The 20,526-nt window shown below is 43.2% G+C and overlaps 1 protein-coding gene across 4 annotated transcripts in view; it reads left to right on the top strand.

Moving 5' to 3' along the window:
- The window catches only part of Adcy10 (adenylate cyclase 10), an 85,325-nt gene that overhangs the window by 36,905 nt on the left and 27,894 nt on the right, over positions 1 to 20,526 (top strand). For all 4 annotated transcript variants that reach the window (XM_076941529.1, XM_076941528.1, XM_076941530.1 and 1 more), the window contains 8 exons: positions 2,064 to 2,220; positions 4,288 to 4,480; positions 6,037 to 6,123; positions 7,896 to 8,170; positions 11,575 to 11,711; positions 13,166 to 13,291; positions 15,905 to 16,183; positions 16,455 to 16,745. In XM_076941529.1, coding sequence (XP_076797644.1) covers positions 2,064 to 2,220; positions 4,288 to 4,480; positions 6,037 to 6,123; positions 7,896 to 8,170; positions 11,575 to 11,711; positions 13,166 to 13,291; positions 15,905 to 16,183; positions 16,455 to 16,745 — 1,545 coding nt within the window. The remainder of the gene's footprint in view (positions 1 to 2,063; positions 2,221 to 4,287; positions 4,481 to 6,036; positions 6,124 to 7,895; positions 8,171 to 11,574; positions 11,712 to 13,165; positions 13,292 to 15,904; positions 16,184 to 16,454; positions 16,746 to 20,526) is intronic.

Here is a 20,526-nt window from a genome sequence, read left to right on the forward strand (position 1 = left end):
CTCGAGGCACCATATTAAAGGGCTGAAGAGAGAGGAAAGGTGAGACGCACTGCTTTGGAGGAATGTTAGGCAGGAATCTTAGTGTCTGCAAAACCTGGAGGCCAGTTTCCCAAGTTGTACAACAAAGCACTTGGACCAACAAAAACACAGGCTTGCAGCAATTACACTCAAGTAAGCCAAGACTCCCACACTCATAAATCTAGAGAGGGAGGAGAGTATCCATCTTCCCCTCCCCCAAAGCCTTGTTTCCCACCCCCAAGAAGTGCTTGCAGTGATGACTCAAAGTAGACAGAGTCCTAGACTGTCACCTTAGAGTGCATGGGATGATTGGCAGGCCTTCCTCAGTTTGATCCAGTTGATGATCCAGTCTCTTTAGGCCGTATTCCACACACGGTGCTGGGTAAAAATCAGGTTCACACACTATTCCTTAAAGCTGTAGCCAAAGAGGAATTGTAGGAGATGAGCAGAGTGGGAAATGCGCTTCTTGGATAAGAGTTCCTGTCCCCAAAAATTATGACAGAGGGCAACAAAATTAACAGGGAAAATATTAGGGTAAAAAAAAATGCATACATCAGTCATAGTAGGATTTTGTTTTCAAAGACAGAGTCTCATGTTGTCCAGGCTAGCCTTGGACTTGCTAAGTAGCCAAAGCTATTCTTGAGCTCCTAAATCTCCTGTCACCTCCTCCCAAATGCTGGAATTACAAGAACATACGAACATGTCCAGCTAGGACTTAGTTTGAATAGAAAGGCGATGCATATATTTGAAGATAAGGTGACTTAAAACTCATTTTAGAATCCGGTGAAAAACAGTATGCATTGCATATAGCCAGAGGAGAGAAACTAGAATATTTTACTACATGGCCCTTTGAAGCCCATCTTCTAAGTGAGCCTTGGGTTCCCAGGAGACAGCGCACAACACCGAAGTTCAGATGCATTTTTACAAAGGGTACTTTTCCTTCAATAGAGTGTGCAGGGTGATTTCTGTTAAACCATACCCAGAACCTCACATTGCCAGGCAAGATACATAACTTCTTTTTCTAGGACATTCTACCTGTAATCATTTCCTGTTTTAGCAAAGACATTAGATGACACCTGAACATGCAGACACTCTACCCACAGACAACAAAATGGGGCCTCTGGATTCATCTGTCCAGCAAAGAAACTAGAAATGAACCCAGCGAGCCCACACTTCTGTTTACAGAAGTAACTGTGAAAGCCCAGTACTTCCAGGCCCTTCTGGTTCATCCAGGGAGACTGTGGGCTGAGTATCAGATTTCAGCCTGGGCCTCCTACTGCATACATTTTAAGGCATGGAAGGAAAAAAAACTGATAGGGTTGTCAACCAGAACGAGTTTTTTTATATTGTTCTTTTTCCTCCTACGTTTTCCATATTTTCTACAGTGAGCATGTGTTAGTTGTATAATCTAGTCTGCTAAAGAAAACAGAAAAATAACATCTATTTTAAGGTTAGAGATCCTTGGTTCAATTCCTAGTTGTATAATCTATGCAAATCTCAAGTTTTGTGCAATATAATTCAGTGGAATTGTAATGAGCTTACAACACTTGCCCTTGAGAGCAGAGGTAGATTTCAGTGGTAAAGCATTTGACTAGCATTCCAGAGGTTCTGGGTTCCATCCCTGGCCTGATGGGGCCAGAGTAAGGACAACAAAAGAACTTTCCATCACAGCTTGCAGAAATAAACTTTCAAAATCACCTTGTTAACTAAAGCTTTAAAAAAAAAATCTGAAAATTTTTAAAAATACATAGAGTTTTAAGAAACATCATGAATGAGTCAGGCATAGCAGCACATGCCTATAATCCTAGCACTTGGGAGGTACAGGGGTTCAAGGTCACCCTTAGCTACATAGCAACTTGGAGGCCAGTCAGCCTCGGCCACAAGAGACAAAGAACAAAACCACAAAGGGAAGAAGCCCATGAGCAAGGTCATGGAAATTCCAAAGACACTTTTAGAAGGGGTATCGCTGTGTGCCTTATAAAATATATTTCTAAACTATTTTTTGTTGATGGGTTTTTTCCTTTAAAAATATAAATAAACAACAGGACGTGTTAGGGAGATCGACTATTTCATGTCTACTATGAAGGACTTTTTGATGACGAACTGCAGCCGAGTTCTAATGTATGAAGGATTACCAGGATATGGAAAAAGCCAGGTACTTATGGAAATCGAGTATCTGGCCTCTCAGCATAAGAACCATAGGTAAGCGTCTTGAAATCATGTTCCTGGTGATCTCAGAAAACACTGGCACCCTTGAAAGGGTTGCGTTTAATTATGTCTTCTCCCTTGAGTAACTTGCCTTATATGAACTAGCTAAGTACAGTTGTTGGGGAACCAGAGCCTTGTAGCCGAAGAGGTATTTAATGATAAAGCGGTTCAAACTATGAGAAAGAGAAATGGCACCGATTTCTGCAAATCCCAATTTAATATGAGGGCAAGCTTGGAGACTTTAAGCTTTCTGCTAACCTCGATGTATAGTTAGGTCGAAACATCCAGCAGAGCTGGGGAAAGCAAAGTTGGAGTCTGTCTGGGGACCAGACCCTCTAGTTTATTTTGGGGATTGGTAATTATGCTAATTAGGGAATTGTTGATTATGTTAATTAGGGGATTGCTGTTTTAAAGCCCTTTAGTTTGGAGAGTGAGGCTAAGAAATGCTGGGTCACTAAATTTTCAATCCAGAAGGCAGAGCTAGTGTACTTACCTCATACTATTTATCTGTCTTCACACAAGAAATACCACACATGGGATGAGCTGCCTGCCACTCTGAGGGGCTTGACCGTACAGTAATGATGACCAAGATCACGACAACGTGGTCTCGTGCCTTTCCCACCTAACCTAAAGGGTACAAAGGTGGAAATACCTGCTATCTTATTTGAGTCAGGTCATTACTTATTAAATTCCCACCGAACTGCTAAAACCTGTATTAGTTACCAGGCTAGTGTAACAAAGTACCACAAACTGGGTGAGTTAACCAACAGAAAGGCCAAGAGTCCGATCCAGGTGTCACCAGAATTGGTACCTCACAGGACTAAGAAAATGAAGTCCTTTTCTTCTCCCCTACCTTCTAGTACCAGTGTTTGCTGCTCCTTGGCCTAAATTTCCACCTTCATCTTCACACAGCATCTCTCAGTATTTTCTATATACACATATTTACTTATTTCTTTACGTATAGGCATGGAGCCCAGGCTAGCCTTGAATTCCTCTTACTTTCACATCCTGAACACTGAGATTCCAGGCATGCATCACCACACTTGGTTCAAATGATAGTTTCATTTTGCCTGATTCTCTGTGACTACACTATTCCCAAACAAGGTTGCTTTCTGTGGTAGTCAGAACTAACCCGTGAGTTTTGGAGAACCACTGGCCAATGCCCCGAGTATGAGGGCCTTATGATCCCTACTTTCAAGGAGCTGAGAAGAGAAGGATGTGACCAGGAGAAGCGAATGTGGTGGGGGCAGTGGTAGAGACAGGCAATAGAATGGCGGAAACACAAAGAGAAGGTACGCAGCTTAAACTTGGGGCATCAGGAAAGTCTTCCAAGAGGTCAAAGCTAAGATTCGACTTACATAAGAGGGGCTGCGATCAGTGATATCAATCCCTGGATGAGCAGAAAGCAAAGTCCTAGAGAGTGGACACAGCCCTGTTCACTTGATGGTGGTAGAGGGTAGACAGCTAGGCAGGGAGCTGTTAGCTGTGACAGAATGAGGCTTCGGTGACTCTGTATGTCACACAAAATAGGCTATGGGAACACTGAAAAGCATTAAACAAAACGCTGCAAGATTTGCCATTGTTGTTGTTGTTGCCCTTGTTGTTCAGTTTTTGGTTTGCTTTGGGTAGTACTAGGGGGCAAACTCCAGGATTCACACATGCCAGGCAAAGGCTTTACCACTGAACCACACCCCTAGGCCTCCAGATCTGGACCTCACTAAATCACCGAGTTCTCTTAAAGAGGTTGCCTTCAAAGGATCATCAACAGCAGACATGACATAGCAGGCTGTTATGGCAAGACAGGTCTGAGTCTAAGCCTCTGGCCTGGGTGCAGGGCAGCAACGGCAAAACTTGGAAGGAAAAGACAGCTAGGTTAGTATAGCGAAATGATGGAGAGGGGATAGATTACCCGAAGCAGGACTGAAGAACAGCTTCCAGACAGCTCGATAAATCTCTGTTCTTACAGCTGAGTGTGAGAACTTAGAACTTTCTCCCAGCCTTTGTTAGTTCCAGGAACTGTCCTTAAAATGGTCTGCTGATTCTCCATTGTCTTATGAACAGGACTGTTGCTATTGCACTGACTAAGATCAGCTTCCATCAAAATTTTTATACTATCCAGATCCTCATGGCTAACGTACTAGGTCTGGATTCTTGTAAACATTACAAAGAACGACAGACCAGTCTTCAAAACAGAGTCAAGACACTGTTGGATGATAAGTTCCACTGTCTTCTTAATGACATCTTCCATGTTCAGGTAACTAATAGCTCATATTAAACTCCTGCAAAAACATAGCCACAGGCCACACACAACTCCTGCCTGAAGCTCTGTGACTTAATGTGTCTTTAACCTCTGGTCCTAGTCAGGGTCACTATCGTTGTGATGAAACACCATGACCAAAAGAGAGCTGAGGAGGAAAGGGTTTATTTGGCTTATACTTCCACATCACCATTCATCATCCAAGGAAGTCAGGATAGGAACTCAAATAGAGCAGGAACCTGGAGGCAGGAGCTGATGCAGAGGCTACAGAGGAGTGCTGCTTACTGGCTTGCCCTTCATAGCTTGCTCAACTTGCTTTTTTATAGAACCAAGGACCACTAGCATATCATCTGAGGTTCTCTCTCTCTCTCTATATATATATATATATTTACATACTTACATATTACTTACATATACTTACATATTTATATATATGCAAGTATACATATACTTACATATTTACATACTTAGTAAACTGGGGCTAGAGAGCCCATCTGTCAAAAGCATGTTCTGTCAATGCAGAGAACCTGAGTTTGGTTTCCATAATCCACATTGGGCAACCAACAACCAACCACTGCCTATAAGACAGCTCCAGGGAATCCAATGCTCTCTTCTGGCTTCTGTGGGTTCCTGCACTCCCGTTCACAAACTCACACATAAATACATAAAAATACACATAGTTAAAAATAAATCATTAAACCCACTCAGTCAAGGGGTTAGAGAAATGGCTCAGTTGTTAAGAGCACTTGCTACTCTGACAGAGGACCTGGGTTCAGTTCCCAGCACCCATATGGTGGCTCACAAACTCCAGTTCCAGAAGCTCTAATAGAGTCTTCTGACCTGTGCAGGCAGCAGGCATGCACATGGTATATACATTCATGCATGCTGTGACACACTCCTACACATAAGACAAAAATAAACAATTTTTGAGACTGTTTTGAGTCATTTAAGATTTATTTCAAGTTCTAAAGACATTCAGTCAAACGTAAATAATAATTCATTTCCTTACAACACAGAAACATAACATAAGGTTTTGGTGTCTAGATAATGGACTAACCTAGGACACACTAAACAACACACATTTTTGAAATTTACATGTATTTATTTATTTAGTTACAGGAGTTAAGGGTGAACTTAGGGCCTCACACATACTAAGTATCTGCTCTGCCACTGAGCCACACTCACAGCCCCTAGTACTGTGTTCTTGTGAGATAACAGAGGTATCTAAAAACACCATGCTCCAGAAAATCCAAATGGCCACTCCATGATCTGTGTACTCGTCACCTTTCCCTTATAGCGCACTGCCCTATCCTGAGTGATCTAGAGCACGAAGTTACCCGTTTCCAAACTCGATGGCAAATGTAAAGACAGAGTGTGTCTGTTTCCTTCCTAACTGTTATACTCTGTGGTTGCTGTAGAGGATTCAGGCTGGAGGTGGGCACTGTGGGACTTAACACCTGAACGAGCCAAGCTTCAGAACAGTTGAAGGGATCTGGGATCAGTCCCCTTGCTGTTTCCCTCTGCTCAACCCTCTCGCCTCGCTCTCTGTACAGTTCCCTGTTTCCCGGGAGATGTCCAGGATGAGCAAGATAAGAAAGCAGAAGCAACTGGAAGCCCTGTTTATGAAGATCTTGGAGCAAGTAAGAGCACCTGCAGGTCAAGTCACTGAGGGGGGGAAACTAGGTCAAAGGCCACAGAGCTCCAAGGGGCTCAGATTCTGTCAATTTGCAACAAAGTGTTTTGCAAGTATATGGAAGCCATACCCTAAAGCGCCTGCTTCTCCCATCCTTCTGAACCTGAGTCATTCAGAATTTAGACATGGGGGAGTTGGGGAGATGACTCCGTTTTTAGGAGCTCTTGCTGCTCTTGCAGAGGACCTGAGTTCAGTTCCCAGCACCCACATAAATACCAGCTCCACAAGACCTGCTACCCATTAGAGCCTTTGTGGACATTCGCACTCATGTACACACACACACACACACACACACACACACCTACTTAAAATAAAATCTTGCCAGGCAATGCTGGTGCAGGCCTTTAATCCCAGTACTTGGGAGGCAGAGGCAGTTGGATCTCTTAGATCAAGACCAGCCTGGTCTACAGAGCAAGTTCCAGAACAGCCGGGCTACACAGAGAAACCCTGTCTCAAAAAACCAAAATAAATGAATAAATATAGGTAGATAGATAGATAGATAGATAGATAGATAGATAGATAGATAGGAGAGGGGAGACAGAAAAAAATAAGTAAAATCTTAAGAAAATAATTCATATGTATACACACATATATACAAACATACATACATGTACACATAGATACATGTACACACACACACATCCAGCACAGTGGCACACACTGCAGAGGATAAAGAGTCATTTTCCTAGAACTTGAGAAACTGAGGCAGGAAGCATGCGCATTTACAGTCTATTGCATGTCTCCAACACCTGGAGCTGTGCATGACCCCAGTAGACATACTCTAAATACTTAACGAGTGGGTGAATAAGTCAGATCAGCTGTAGCCTGTACAAGAAAAAGGGTACACAATTTATTTAAAGGGTCACCTATACCAAAGTTCAAACCAAAATAACATAAGCCTCCAAGCAGGGTCAGAGCCAGCTCTGTCTCCATCAGCAACTATGCACACACTACTTAGCCCAGGATGTTTGGTAATTATATGCTGCAGAACACATACCATATCCCCAGGATCATTTATCACTTGTCAGTAGATAAATGTTTTAGTTGACATGTCCATTACTTTTATGTTATGAACATTGTTTTTTGCTTTGCTTTGGTTTTTTTTTTTTGGGGGGGGGGGAGGGGTGAGTTTATAGATACCTCCACAACTCTATTTATCTCACAAATTTATATTCTCTCTCTTTTTTTTAAACTAAGAATCTAACCCAGGGATTTAGGCACACTAAAAATGCACTTTACCACTGAACTATACTCTATGGTTTTCTCTGTTTTGAAAAAGGATCTCCTGTAGCTCAGGCTGACCCTGAGCTTATGCCATAGGAAAGGGTAGCCTTGAATACCTGATCTTCCTGCCTTCAACTCCCTCCAAGTGCTGGGATCAAAGGTGTGTGCCACCTCTGGCTTTAATGTTTTAGGTTTTCTTCCTCCCTTCCTCCCTTCCTCCCTTCCCTTCCTCCCTTCCTCCCTTCCTTTTTGCCTTCCTTTCTTCCTTCTTTCATTCCTTTCCTCCCTTCTTCACTTCCTCTTCTTAAAGTCACCCTTAGCTGGTCATGGTGGCACACATTTTTGAATGCGAGATCTCTGGAGAAATGGCAGGTGTATCTCTGAGTTGGAGGCCTGGTTTATATAGTACAAACCATAAAACTCAGTAAACACACACACACACACGAGACACAAGATCCCAAAGTCTTCTATAGTGTTCCTGTTTCCCTTTTCCAGACAGTGAGAGAAGAAAGGATTATTTTCATCATTGACGAAGCCCAGTTTGTGGATGGAACCTCCTGGGCCTTCATTGAAAGGCTCATCCAGTCTATGCCCATCTTCATCGTTATGTCCCTGTCTCCTTTCACTGACATTCCCTGTGCAGCTGCCAATGCCATAATGAAGAACCGGAACACCACCTACATCACACTTGGTACCATGCAGCCTCAGGAAATTCGGGACAAGGTCTGTGTTGACCTTAGTGTAAGCAGCATCCCCAGAGAGCTTGACTCGTGAGTAACCTCCTTCTATCCAGAGGTCTTGACACTGGCACTTATCCCCCAGATCTGAGCTTAATAAAACGGATCTCTTAGGCTGTGTCATGAGTGCGTGTGTGTGTGTGTGTGTGTGTGTGTATACACATGTATGTATGTGTGTGTACATGTGTGTATGTGTGTATTGTATAAATATGTCCACGTGTGTGTTCATCCATATGTTCCTGTGGATACATGTGGAAGCCAGAGGTTAATGTTGGGTATCTTCTTCAATTGCCTGATTTTTGAACAAGGGTCTCTCACCAAACATGAAGTTCATTGCTTCAGTTAGCTTATTCAGTGAGTCCTAGAAATCCTCTTGTGTCTGCCTCTCCACAGTTGGAATAACAGATGCACACCTCCATACCCCACTTTTCTGTGGGTGCTAGGGATCTGAACTCAAGTTCTTGGGCTTATAGGACAAGCACTTTACCAACTGAGCCACACTCCCAGCCCTGGCTGCCTGTACCTTGAAATGCTGATTTCAGTGCTTGCGCTGTCCCACCTTTTGAAGGGACCACACATGACACTTAGAGTGAGCGTTGGTCACCTCCTTAGTGTGGATCCCTGTTACAGCTCTTAATGCATTGCTTAACTGATCTGCTGGGTCTGGGCCTATCTTGTGTGATGAGCAGTGACCAAGAGCATGGTCATGTGTGTTTGGGAATTGACAGGAAAGAGAGGTTGGTAAGCTATACAAACCACACCTGCTACTCAGCAAGGCCTTACCTGACGAGCAAGAGTGGAATCTGGTAGTAGGGTTCTCACTGTGAGGCAGATGTTGAAAATGGACTCTTAGGAGTTTGTTGTGAGATTGTGGGTAATTCTTCTAAGATCTTGACTGCAGCTCCCTTAACAACAAGACAATGGCTGGTTGTTCACTGGCCACTTTGGTGTCCGTCATTCTGGGATCCATTTTGCTTTGTTTTTCATTTCATTTTGTTTTAATTTGCTTGAAATACAATCTTGCTGTGCAGCCCTGGCCGACCTGATGTTCCCTGAACCAGCTAGGTGACTTTAGCTTTATAGAAATCCTCCTGTCTTGGCTTCCTAAGTGCTGCAATTACAGGCACTTAACACCAGGTCTTTCTACTTAGGTTACCCTACTCCAGGAAGAAAGATGCATGGAACAAGGGCTCATTTAATATAACTCGAACAATGTATTTCACACATATGCACATATGTGCACACACACATGCACACAGGGAGAGGTGATTTTCATATATGATAATAGATATATGTATATAACAGAAATATTATTTCTACTTTTTAATATGTTTTTTAATTTTTTTATTTCTGCTTTTTGTGTTTAGGTTTTCTTCTTTTGTTTTGTTACTTTTTCTATTTAGTGTGTGCGTATGTGCATGCATGTATGTGTGTAAGGGGTATGTATATGTACGTGTGATGAATGTGTGTGCTGTATATGCACATGTGTATGCAGGCATGTGCATCAGTATGTTTATAGAGGCCAGAGGCAGATGTCAGGTGCCCTGTTCTGTTAGTCTCCACTTATTGTCTTAAGACAGGGTCTCTTACAGACACTACAGCTAGACTAGAAACCAACAACAACCCGTCTGCATGTGTGACCACCTCAAGCTCTTGTATAGGTTCTCGGGACTTGAACTTCAGTCTTCTCGCAGCTTCATTCCTACCTGCTGAGTTATCCCTCTAGCCCATGTTTTGGGATATTTTTGCTACAAGATCTGATCTTTCTTTCTTTCTTTCTTTCTTTCTTTCTTTCTTTCTTCTTTTTTTTTTTCAGAGCTGAGGACTGAACCCAGGGCCTTGTACTTGCTAGGCAAGCGCTCTACCACTGAGCTAAATCCCCAATGCAGAGACAAGATCTTACTATATGGTCCAGCCTGACTCTGAACTTGGGATCTACCTTCCTTATCTCCCCAAGTGCTGGGAATACAAGTGTGTAGAATCACACTCTGTGTTCCTTCTCCCTCGTGCTCTCTCAGAGGTCCAGGTCCCTTACACATACAAGGACTTCTGCTACTGATCCAAGTCCCCAGCCAAGCTTCCCATTTGATGTACCAATCCTAAATTTTCTAGGAGTCTATCACAAACGTAGGACAAAAATCTTAAAAAAATGATGCACAGACAAGGTTTTCTTTGAGGCCTAACTTATATTAATAAAACCCTGGGAACAACTCAACTCAGTCCCTAAGGGGTTAAGCTCAGTAAAGTAGGGTGAATCCATCTGACAGATTGTGATATAGTAACAAAAGGGAATGAGAAAGATCTGCTGACATAGAGAGTTGACTAGGATGCACTGTGAAATGAAAAACAAAACAAACAAACAAAAAAGAAGCATGACCTAGTATGCATGGTGCCTTTCACCTGAGAAAAAAAGGAAGTCAAGGGCTAGAGAAAAAGCTCAGCAGTTAGGAGTGCCGGCTGCCCTTCCAGGGGACAGGGTTTGATTCCCAGCATCCATATGGTAAGCTCACAACCATCTGTACCTCCAGTTCCAGGGGATCAAATTGCCTCTGAGAGCACCAGGCATGCAGAGACAGACAGACAGACAGACAGACAGACAGACAGACAGATAGACAGAGCCATGAATGTGGAAAGGAGTTTATCTGGTGAAGAGAAGAGAAAATAACAAGAGCCAATAGTTGAATAAGAGAAGCTAACAGGGTTGGCGGTAAATTTCATGTGCATAATATACATACATGAAAATGTCATAATAAAGCTTGTGTATGACTAATAAATGCTAATCAAATATATACCCACTTAGATTCTATCACATCTCCTCTTTTAAAAATAATATTGTAAGTGTGTATGGGTCTTTTACCCTTGCTTGTGTGTGTGTTTTCTCTCTCTCTCTCTCTCTCTCTCTCTCTCTCTCTCTCTCTCTCTCTCTCGTGTGTGTGTGTGTGTGTGTGTATGTGTGTAACCCTCAGGAGTTGGTTCTCTCCTTCCACACGGGGATCAAACTCAAGTTGTGAGGCCTGCACATACTAGTGTCTCTAACCACTGAACCATGTTGCCAGTACCTGCTTCTCCCCCTCCTCATTTTTAAAAAAAGAAATATTGGCAGAACTAACCAAAAGCTAATCAAAATTATTACCTACAGCATGAGGAAGAGAAGCAAGACAAAGGATATGCCTTATTATGTAGTTTTAATTTTAGAAGCATAGGTGTCTGTTACATAATTTAAGCTGTGAGATATGGGTGGAGCAGGTAGCTTGGTGGCAGAGGATTTGCCCAGCATGCACAGACCCCAGCACTGAGAACAAAAGGAGGAAAAATCAATCTCCCAACTTGAAACAAGTAGAAGCACCTGCAGAAGGGAAGACTTCTCAGGAGGCCGAGTCTGTTCTTTACTGACCATTGGTTCTTCATGTGAGCGCTCTGCCTTGCTTTCTCTACAGGTACCTGGTGGAGGGGAGCTGCGGGATACCATATTACTGTGAGGAATTGCTGAAAAACCTGGACCACCACAGAGTTCTCCTTTTTCAACAAGCAGAGACTGAGGAAAAAACAAACGTGACCTGGAATAACCTGTTCAGTGAGTAGCTTCTTCTATTACTCTCTCACTAAGTGTTTTTGCAGAGAAGTTGGCAAGGATTTGGGGCTAGGCTGTAGGCAGCATCCTGTATGGCCAGAGGACTCCAGGAGAGTAAAAAGCTGTTAGATCTAAGGCCCTAAATAGTAAGAAAACCCAACTAACCTGAGCTTCCAGGGCTGGGCTAAAGAATGTACACTCTAAAGAACGTGGGGAAATGTCAGTGCCCTGATAAGGGTCTTTATAAGCCCTTCTTTCGACTTTATTCCAACAACTTGCTCCTCCTTGTCCTTCCTGGTGTTCTTTGGATTTCTCTCCCCTTAGTTGTCTGCACCCAAAGGCCTGGGAACATTGCATACTTATGCTGGTTACCCCTATAGATTATGTTGCATGTAAACCTTTGTCTTAGGGTCTCTGCTGCTTTGAAGAAGCACCATGACCAAAGAGTGATGTGGGGAGAGGAAAGGGTTTATTCAGCTTATATTTCCACACTGCTGTTCATTATGAAAGGAAGTCAGGACAGGAACTCAAGCAGGGCAGGAACCTGATGACAGGAGCTGATGCAGAGGCCATGGAGGGATGCTGCTTCCTGGCTTGTTCAGCCTGCTTTCTTATAGAACCCAGGACCACCAGTCCAGGGATGGCACCACTCACCATGGGCTGGGACCTCCCCCCATTAATCACTAATTGAGAAAATGACTGACAGCTGGATCTCATGGAGGCAGTCTCTCAATTGAGGCTCCTTCCTCTCTGATGACTCTAACTTGTGTCAAGTTGACATAAGACCAGCCAGTACAATCCTTGATAAATAATTAATTACAAATAATTAGTAAACATTGATATAAACTATCTAGTACTTACTGCGTATGCTCCCTGATGAGTCGCTTACTTATTTGCCGTCTTTGAGTACATGATTTATCCCTTCAGGAAATGAGGAACTTGACTATACTTATTCACCTTTATCTTTGTACTTCACCTACCAAGTATTATATGAATGACTTAAGGGACGAACATTTTGAACATGGGTAGACCACCTTACTAGGCATGTTTATTCTCAAACCCCATGGTTTTAAGTCTCCCTCTGGTTATAGCCATGTCCAGATAAGCTCAGTGGGAATATGAATGAGCACATAGCTCTATCTTACTTTAGGTGACAGGATAGAGTCTAGGCCTACTATAAATCTAGTATTCTAAAATTAAAAGTATTATAGAGACACCAGTAGTACCTTTTTGGTTTTCTTTTGGAGGGTGAGAAAGGAACATAAAATAATTTTGAGTTACTTTAGAGGTCTATGTATCAGTTTTATTTAAAATAAGATGTTCTAGAACATTTTGGTAAACCAGCACGTCTCTGCTTAGTCTTTCTCACCTGAGTTCCTTCTCAAAGTCTTCAGGGAAATAGGACTTTTCAAAGACAGGATAATGATCTTAACTTGCCCTGCCTCTTGCCTCCTTAGAGCATTCTGTTAGGCCAACAGAAGACATGCATCTTTATACTTCCATCTCTGAGGGACGGAAAGAAGTCTGTTACCTTGCCAGTGGTGTCAGACTAAAGAATCTGTCACCTCCAGCATCTCTAAAAGGTAAAGAAAACTGAAGTTGCATTCAGTTTCCAATAGCTTTTACTTTTGCCTCTTCTGGGATAACTGTCTACAAAAAGATGATAACAAAGTTCCTTGAGTAATTGTTTTGTGCTCCCCCATGCAGGAGGCAGGTCACACAGTGGACTTGGATTTTCCCCCCTCTGATTAGGAGCCTCATTCCCTCTGTACATAGTATGAGTTGAACAAATGCTTATTGGAATGCATGAGAGAGTGTAGTGTGAAGAGTTGGGAGGTGGCTCAGTTGGTAAGGTGCTTGTGCAGGCTTGAGGAAGGACCTGGGGCCAAGCTCTAGAACTCACTTTAAAAAAAAGAAAAGCCAGGCATGGTGGTAACACATATTTTTAGTCCTAACACTGAGAGGGTAAAGATAGGATGCTCTCTGAGAATTAGGTTACTCAGATTAGTTGAATCTGGAGAGTATAAGGTTCTGTGAAAAGAAACCTGCCTAAGTTACTTTTCTACTGCCATGACAAAAACACCATGGTCAAGGGAATTCGTAAAAGAAAACATTTAATCCTGGGCTCATATTTACAGAGGGTTAGAGCCCAATGACCATCATGGTGGGAAACATGGCAGCAGGCAAGCATGACATGGCATTGGAGCAACAGCCAGCATCTTATGTCCTTATTCATAAGTAGATAGAGAACTAACTGGGATTAACATGGGCTTTTGAAATCTCAAAGCCTGTCTTCAGTGACACATCTCCTCCAACAAGGCCACACATCCTCCTCCTCCTTCCCAAACAGTTCCACCAACTGGAGAGTAACATGAACCTATGAGGGGTTCATTCTCATTCAAACCACCACAAATCCTATCTCAAAAATTAAGATAGCTGGGTGTGGTGGTGCACACCCTTAATGCCAGCACTTGAGAGACAGAGGCCAAGGATCTCGGTGACTTTGAGGTCACTCTGGTCTACCATAGTGAGTTCTAGGAAAGCCAGGACTACACAGATTAACTCAGTCTCAAAAAGGGGGTAGGGAGAGGACTAAAGAGATAACTTAGAGATTAAAAGTGATTACTGTACTTCCAGAAGACCCAAATTCAATGACACCCACATTGGGTGGTTCACAACTGCCTGCAACTCTAGTTTCAGCAGATCTTACCCTTTGCTGGCTTCTGTGGGCCTCCGTATGCGTGTTGGCAACTACATACACATAAATAAAACAACAGATCTTTAAAAATAAATAAGGTGAAAAATGGTTGAGGAAGACTCTCAATGTGAACTCTGGCTTCTAAGTGCAGCCACATAAGCAAGCATGTGTGCATTCATGTGCACACACAAACATGTATACACACGTATATACATATACAAAGTGTCATATACTATCCATTAAGCTGAAACCAATCATAATGAAAAAATATCTAACATCTAACACTGAGACATTTTCTGACACCAGAGTTCATGAGAAAGGTATGACAAAGATCGAGCTCATATCTGAGATGTATTGCTCTACTCAAGGACAATGATTTTGAATGAGTTTTGTAGCCTGCATGCAGCTCCAGAAGTCATCCAGAAGTAACTTTAAAAGTTTGGGAGAATGTTCCAGGGACACTTGGTGTCTTTATTATGTTTGCTTGTTTGTTTGTTTTACTGAGCTCCTGAAGCACGAAGAAATCTTAACTGACTTTCAACTTCTGCCAGCCTGTGTTCCGTGGACAAGTAGAGAAATGCAAATTCTGTCTCTAATGGATATAAAATGTCCAGGAAGGGCGCTGGAAAGATGATTCAATGATTGAGAGTGCTTCCTTCTTTTGCAAAGAAACTGGGTTCCATTTCCAGGACCCACATGGTTACTTACAGCCCCTGTAACTACAGATCCTGCGGGTCTGATGCTGTCTTCTGGCTTCCAACTCATGCAGTGTACATGTACTGACACAGGCTCACACACATCAATCAATCAATCAATCAATAAATAAATATTTTTTTAAATGACCAAGAAGGGTCTGGGGATGTAGCAGATGAGACACACACATGCACACACACACACACATGGACACCAAAAACAAAAGTCCAGGTACACATAAAACCCAAGTGGCTGTGCCCTGTGGTGGAGTGGTCATGGGCCTACATAGTTAAAGAGTTGGGATTGGAGCTCTGAACTCTCTGACATGTACTAATGCAGTAGAGATAATAATGTGTGTCATGGGAATAAATGAATGTTTTGAAAATATGTTCAAAGTAGGAAGTCTTATGCTTCCTACTGAGCAGGTCCAGGGAGAAGAGCCAGTGAAGACACAGGGGCATCTGGAGAAGACCTTGAAGCGCAGGAATGGGACACCTGACTACTGTGGCCTCCTGTGACTTGATCCTCACACACCTTTGTCGCTCATTAACACTAAAACATAATTCCCTCAGATCTGTCTTACTCATGTCATATATATTAGATCATAGAAACTGCACCTTGGCTATCCCCAGCAGGAGGGGTATTTATAAATTGGGTATTAAGCAATTACTTCTTTTGACTTGGCTTGGGTAGGTTTCCACAAACAAGAATTGTAGCTCAGGACAGATGTCTACCCGATGTCTAGAATGCATCTATCTGATAATGGTAGCTAATTAGTATCCCATGTACGGCTTTCCATCTGCAGAACTATCTCTGGTCCAGCTGGACAGCATGAGCCTTTCCCATCAGATGCTGGTGAGATGTGCTGCCATCATTGGCCTAACCTTCACCACAGAGCTGCTGTTTGAGATTCTCCCCTGCTGGAACATGAAGATGATGATCAAGGCCCTGGCCACCCTAGTGGAATCAAATGTTTTTGATTGCTTCCGGAGTAGCAAAGATCTTCAACTAGCCTTAAAACAGAATGTGACCACATTTGAGGTTCATTATCGGTCTTTGGCCCTGAAGCTCAAGGAAGGGTTAAGTGAGTAGCACCTGAAAAAGAAAAAAAAAAAAAAAAAAAAAAAAGTCTGCATTTTCCCCTTGGTTAAAGGAATATCTAGATTGAAGGGCTGAGGGGACTGAAGATATAGTCAAAAGGTGGAGCCCTAGCTTAGCATGCACAATGCCCTGGGTTCAATCCCTGGTATCCACAATTAACAACCCATCAGGAATGAAGAACTAGTGTGGTTAGAAAGGAGCACCTGGTCTGTTGTCCGCCATCTGGCTGAAGAAGCCCTTCTTGTTTCTTCTAGGTCACGGTGAAGAGGAACAGCTTCGAGAAATGGAAGGACAGGTGATTGAGTGCCACATCCTTCGGTTCTGCAGACCCATCATGCAGAAGACTGCCTATGAACTGTGGCTCAAGGACCAGAAGAAAGTCTTGCACTCGAAATGTGCCCGCTTTTTGGAAGAAAGTGCCCATCGGTGCAACCACTGCAGAAACGCAGACTTCATCCCTTACCACCACTTCATAGTGGACATTCGACTCAACACTTTGGATATGGACACTGTCAAGAGGATGGTGAAGTCGCAAGGGTTTAAAAGTAAAGCTTAACCTCATTTCTAACAAGTCCCAACTCCCGCTGGGAAATCTTGGGAGACTGAGGTTATATGGATTGGTTCTGGACCTTAAAGGCTTCAAGTCCCTCAGGGTTTGGGATACAAGCAGTGTCATAAGTTCAATGGTCCAGGGAAGGGCTGGCAAGGCACCTGGAGTAGCAGAGTCCATCTCACTGTGACTTCCATGCAGGGCTCTGGCAAGTTAAGTGCAGCTGAGCTTAAATCAGAATGTCTCACGGCAAGGGATGGAGTCGAGAGAGGTGGTGTCTTAGGGTCTCCATTGCTGTAACAAAACACCATAATGAAAAAGCAAGTTGGGAAGAAAGGGGTTTCTTTAGCTTATATTTCCACATTTCTGTTCATCACCAAAGGAAATCAGGACAGGAACTCAAACAGAGCAGGAACCTAGACACAGGAGCTAATGCAGAGGCCATGGAGGAATGCTGCTTCCTAGCTTGCTTGCCATAGTTTGCTCAGCTTGCTTTCTTATAGAACCCAGGACCAGGAACCCAGGGATGGCACCACTCACCATGGGCTGGACCCTCCCCTTATTGATCACTAATTGAGAAAATGCCTGACAGCTAGATCTCATGGAGGCATTTCCTCAACTGAGACTCCTTCCTCTCTGATGACTCTAACTTAAGTCAAGTTGACACACGAAACCCGCCAGCACAGAGGGAATGTGGGATGTTTTTCATGACGTCCCTCAAGCCTTGAAGGAGTCAAAACAGGCGTCCTGTTTAGGGCTGAGCACTCCATAGTCACTTATCACCAGTACTTTATCCAGCTTTCAGTGTCTACAGTAAGCATCACCCACTGCAAAGAGAAGCTTCCCTGGCCAAGGCTGAAAGCAACATTAACCTATGGACATAAACAGAAATTTTTAGAAGGCATCTTGACTTGACACCATGACATTTTAGCAAAGCAACAATAAGATATCCTCACCTTCCTAGCTATAAGCTTTGGCTAGGTTTACAGCATTAGGTATACATTCCTCTTATGGAATGGGTCTTAAATCTAACCAGATAAAGTGGTTGATTACCTCACATCCATGCCTCTATTGCACCAGAAGCTCATCTTGTTTGGCAAGTTTGTGTTGTAGTTCACAAGTTTTCCCAGCTGGGTGAGCCTGTTGTTGGCTTTTCTCCCTCAGCAGTTTGTACAGCACTGTCTTTTTTTTTTTTTTTTGGTTTTTGGTTTTTGGTTTTTCGAGACAAGGTTTCTCTGTGTAGCCCTGGCTGTCCTGGAACTCACTCTGTAGACCAGGCTGGCCTCGAACTCAGAAATCCGCCTGCCTCTGCCTCCCAAATGCTGGGATTAAAGGCCCAGCACTGTCTTAATTTGGGTTTTACTACTGTGAACAGACACCATGACCAAAGCAAATCTTGCACAAGACATTTAATTGGGGCTGGCTTACAGGTTCAGAGGTTCAGTCCACCATTATCATCATGGCAGGAAGCATGGCAACTTCCAGACAAGCATAGCACTAGAGGTGAGAGGTCTACATCTTCATCCAAAGGAAGCCAGGGGCTTCTGTCCTCAGGCAGCTAGGAGGAAGATCTCAAAACCCAGCCCCACAATGGTACACTTCCTCCAACAAGGCCACACCCACTCCAACAAGGCCACACCTCCTAATAGAGCCACTCCCTGGGCCAACCTTATTCAAACCACCACTAGCACCTTTAGGTACTGTGAAAGCTAGCCAGCAGGGTGGAGGTTTCCAGCTTGGTTCCAGCTTTGTTATCTGTGTCCTGCAAGCTAAGTGTGTGACATCATCAGCAATAGGGTCTTATCATCTATTTCTGATGGGTAACCAAGACCAATGGAAATGCAAATAGCCTGTGTTGGTTTGTTTTTTTTTTTTGGGGGGGGGGGCTCCGGGTCCTTGCTGACATAAGGAGTTATCCCACACCTGGTACTGGCATTTCTGTTTAACACACTGACTTGTAGAAGCAACATTTTTTATTCATATGGGTACTTCCATTCAAACTCTCTTCTTTTTTTTTTTTTAATAATTAGCTTATGGGTTGGAGAGATAGCAAAGTGGCTAAGAGCACTGGCTGCTTTTCCAGTAGGACCCAGGTTCAATCCCCAGCACCCACATGACAGCTTACAACTGTCTATAATTCAAGTTCTAGGGGATCCAGCAACCTCACCTGGACATATATACAGGCAAAACACCAAGGCACATAAATAAAATTTAAAAATCATCACCTAACAAAATAGTAGGTTTCTATATGAGTTTTTCATATATACATCTTTGGTGTCAGTTAACTTTCTTCCCCCTTCAGTTCTCTCTGTGTCTCTCAGTCTCTGTCTCTCATTTTTGAGACAGGGTCTCATTATACAGCCCTGCTAGCCTGGAACTCACTAATTAGATCAGGCTGGCCTTGAACTTCTGAGTGATGCTTCTCAGTGGTGGGATTACAGTCATCTGCAATCATACCCACCATGACTCCCATTTTTTCAGAGAGAAAGAGGGGTGGGGGGAGGAAGGAAGGAAGAGAAGAGAGAGATCAGGGACTCCAAGATGGCTCAGAAGGCAGAGGTGATTGTCATCAAGCCTGACAACTGAGTTTGATCCCTGAGACCCAGGTGTTAGAAAAAAATGAATCACCACCCACATGTTGTCCTCTGACTTCTTCAGGTACACTTCGGTGCATATATCCACTCACATAAGTAAATATACATAAAAGATGAGAAGCCAGCTTTAAGTCCAGGACTTTAAGTCAAGTCCTCCAAGGGCTTGGGCTTAGGAAGATGAGACATCAATGGTATAGATCTCATCCCACCAGGGCAAGTAAGGAGTCAGAGAAATGGACATGATTGTTACCAAGTGGTGACTGCTATCCGTTATTAGCTTTAGTATTGCATTGTTTTCAAAATAGAAATAGATTTATTACTGTAATAACACTAAGCATTTTGTAACAAAGCTAAGAGTGTTGTACATGCTTGTAACCCCAACACTTGGGAGATGGGGCAGGAGGATCTGGAGTTTGAGGACATCACTGGTTATAAGTGAAAAGCCGGCCTGGGCTACAAGAGACCTTGTCTCAGAAAAAAACAAACAAAAAACAGTTAGTATATTTGTGGAATGTTATTGATTAAAATCTGTACCAAGAAACCAAGGCACAGTGAATGCTGCCATCTAATGTGAGGTACCAGATGAGCTGCAGACATTACAAAGGAGAGAGCCAAGAACTGACTGTAGTCCAAGAGGTAGGGTTCTTATGTACTGGACTAAGAGTGCAAGAGCTGGAGAATTTATTCCATGAGGACAAGAGCACAGAATCTTCAGGTTGCCTTTCTCTGAACTAAAAGATCTCTTCAGGTGTGTGGAGGCTGAGGCAAGAGGGTGGAGAATAGAAAGCTAGCCTAGGCTACAGAGCTCAAGGATAGTCTGGGTTCTATAGTAAAACTCTGTCTCAGACGAAACAAAACAAATCTATGAAGTTACACCTATTAACCATTAACCTTCAAGCCCAAAGAGCTAGGGTTCAGTCCCACGTCTGCCACTAGCAAATGCTCTGAGATGGGCAGCTTCCAAGTTTGAAGTCTGTCTTCTCCCCCTTGATACTACCTAACCTACTGAAGTCTCTTTAGATAAGATGTCTAATTCAGGACTGTTATCTCCTAAAGTTAGCTTCTGGAGTACTTGATTAGAATATCTGTACTTCCTACACCATGTGTGTAGAGTCAGTTACCTAGCATGGTACAAAGCCCTAGTTCGAATCTTGGCCCTGCACTCCTGCAATCCTAATTCTT

The sequence above is a fragment of the Arvicanthis niloticus genome, chromosome 10 (assembly GCF_011762505.2).
Source record: "Arvicanthis niloticus isolate mArvNil1 chromosome 10, mArvNil1.pat.X, whole genome shotgun sequence".
NCBI classification, from domain to species: Eukaryota; Metazoa; Chordata; class Mammalia; order Rodentia; family Muridae; genus Arvicanthis; species Arvicanthis niloticus.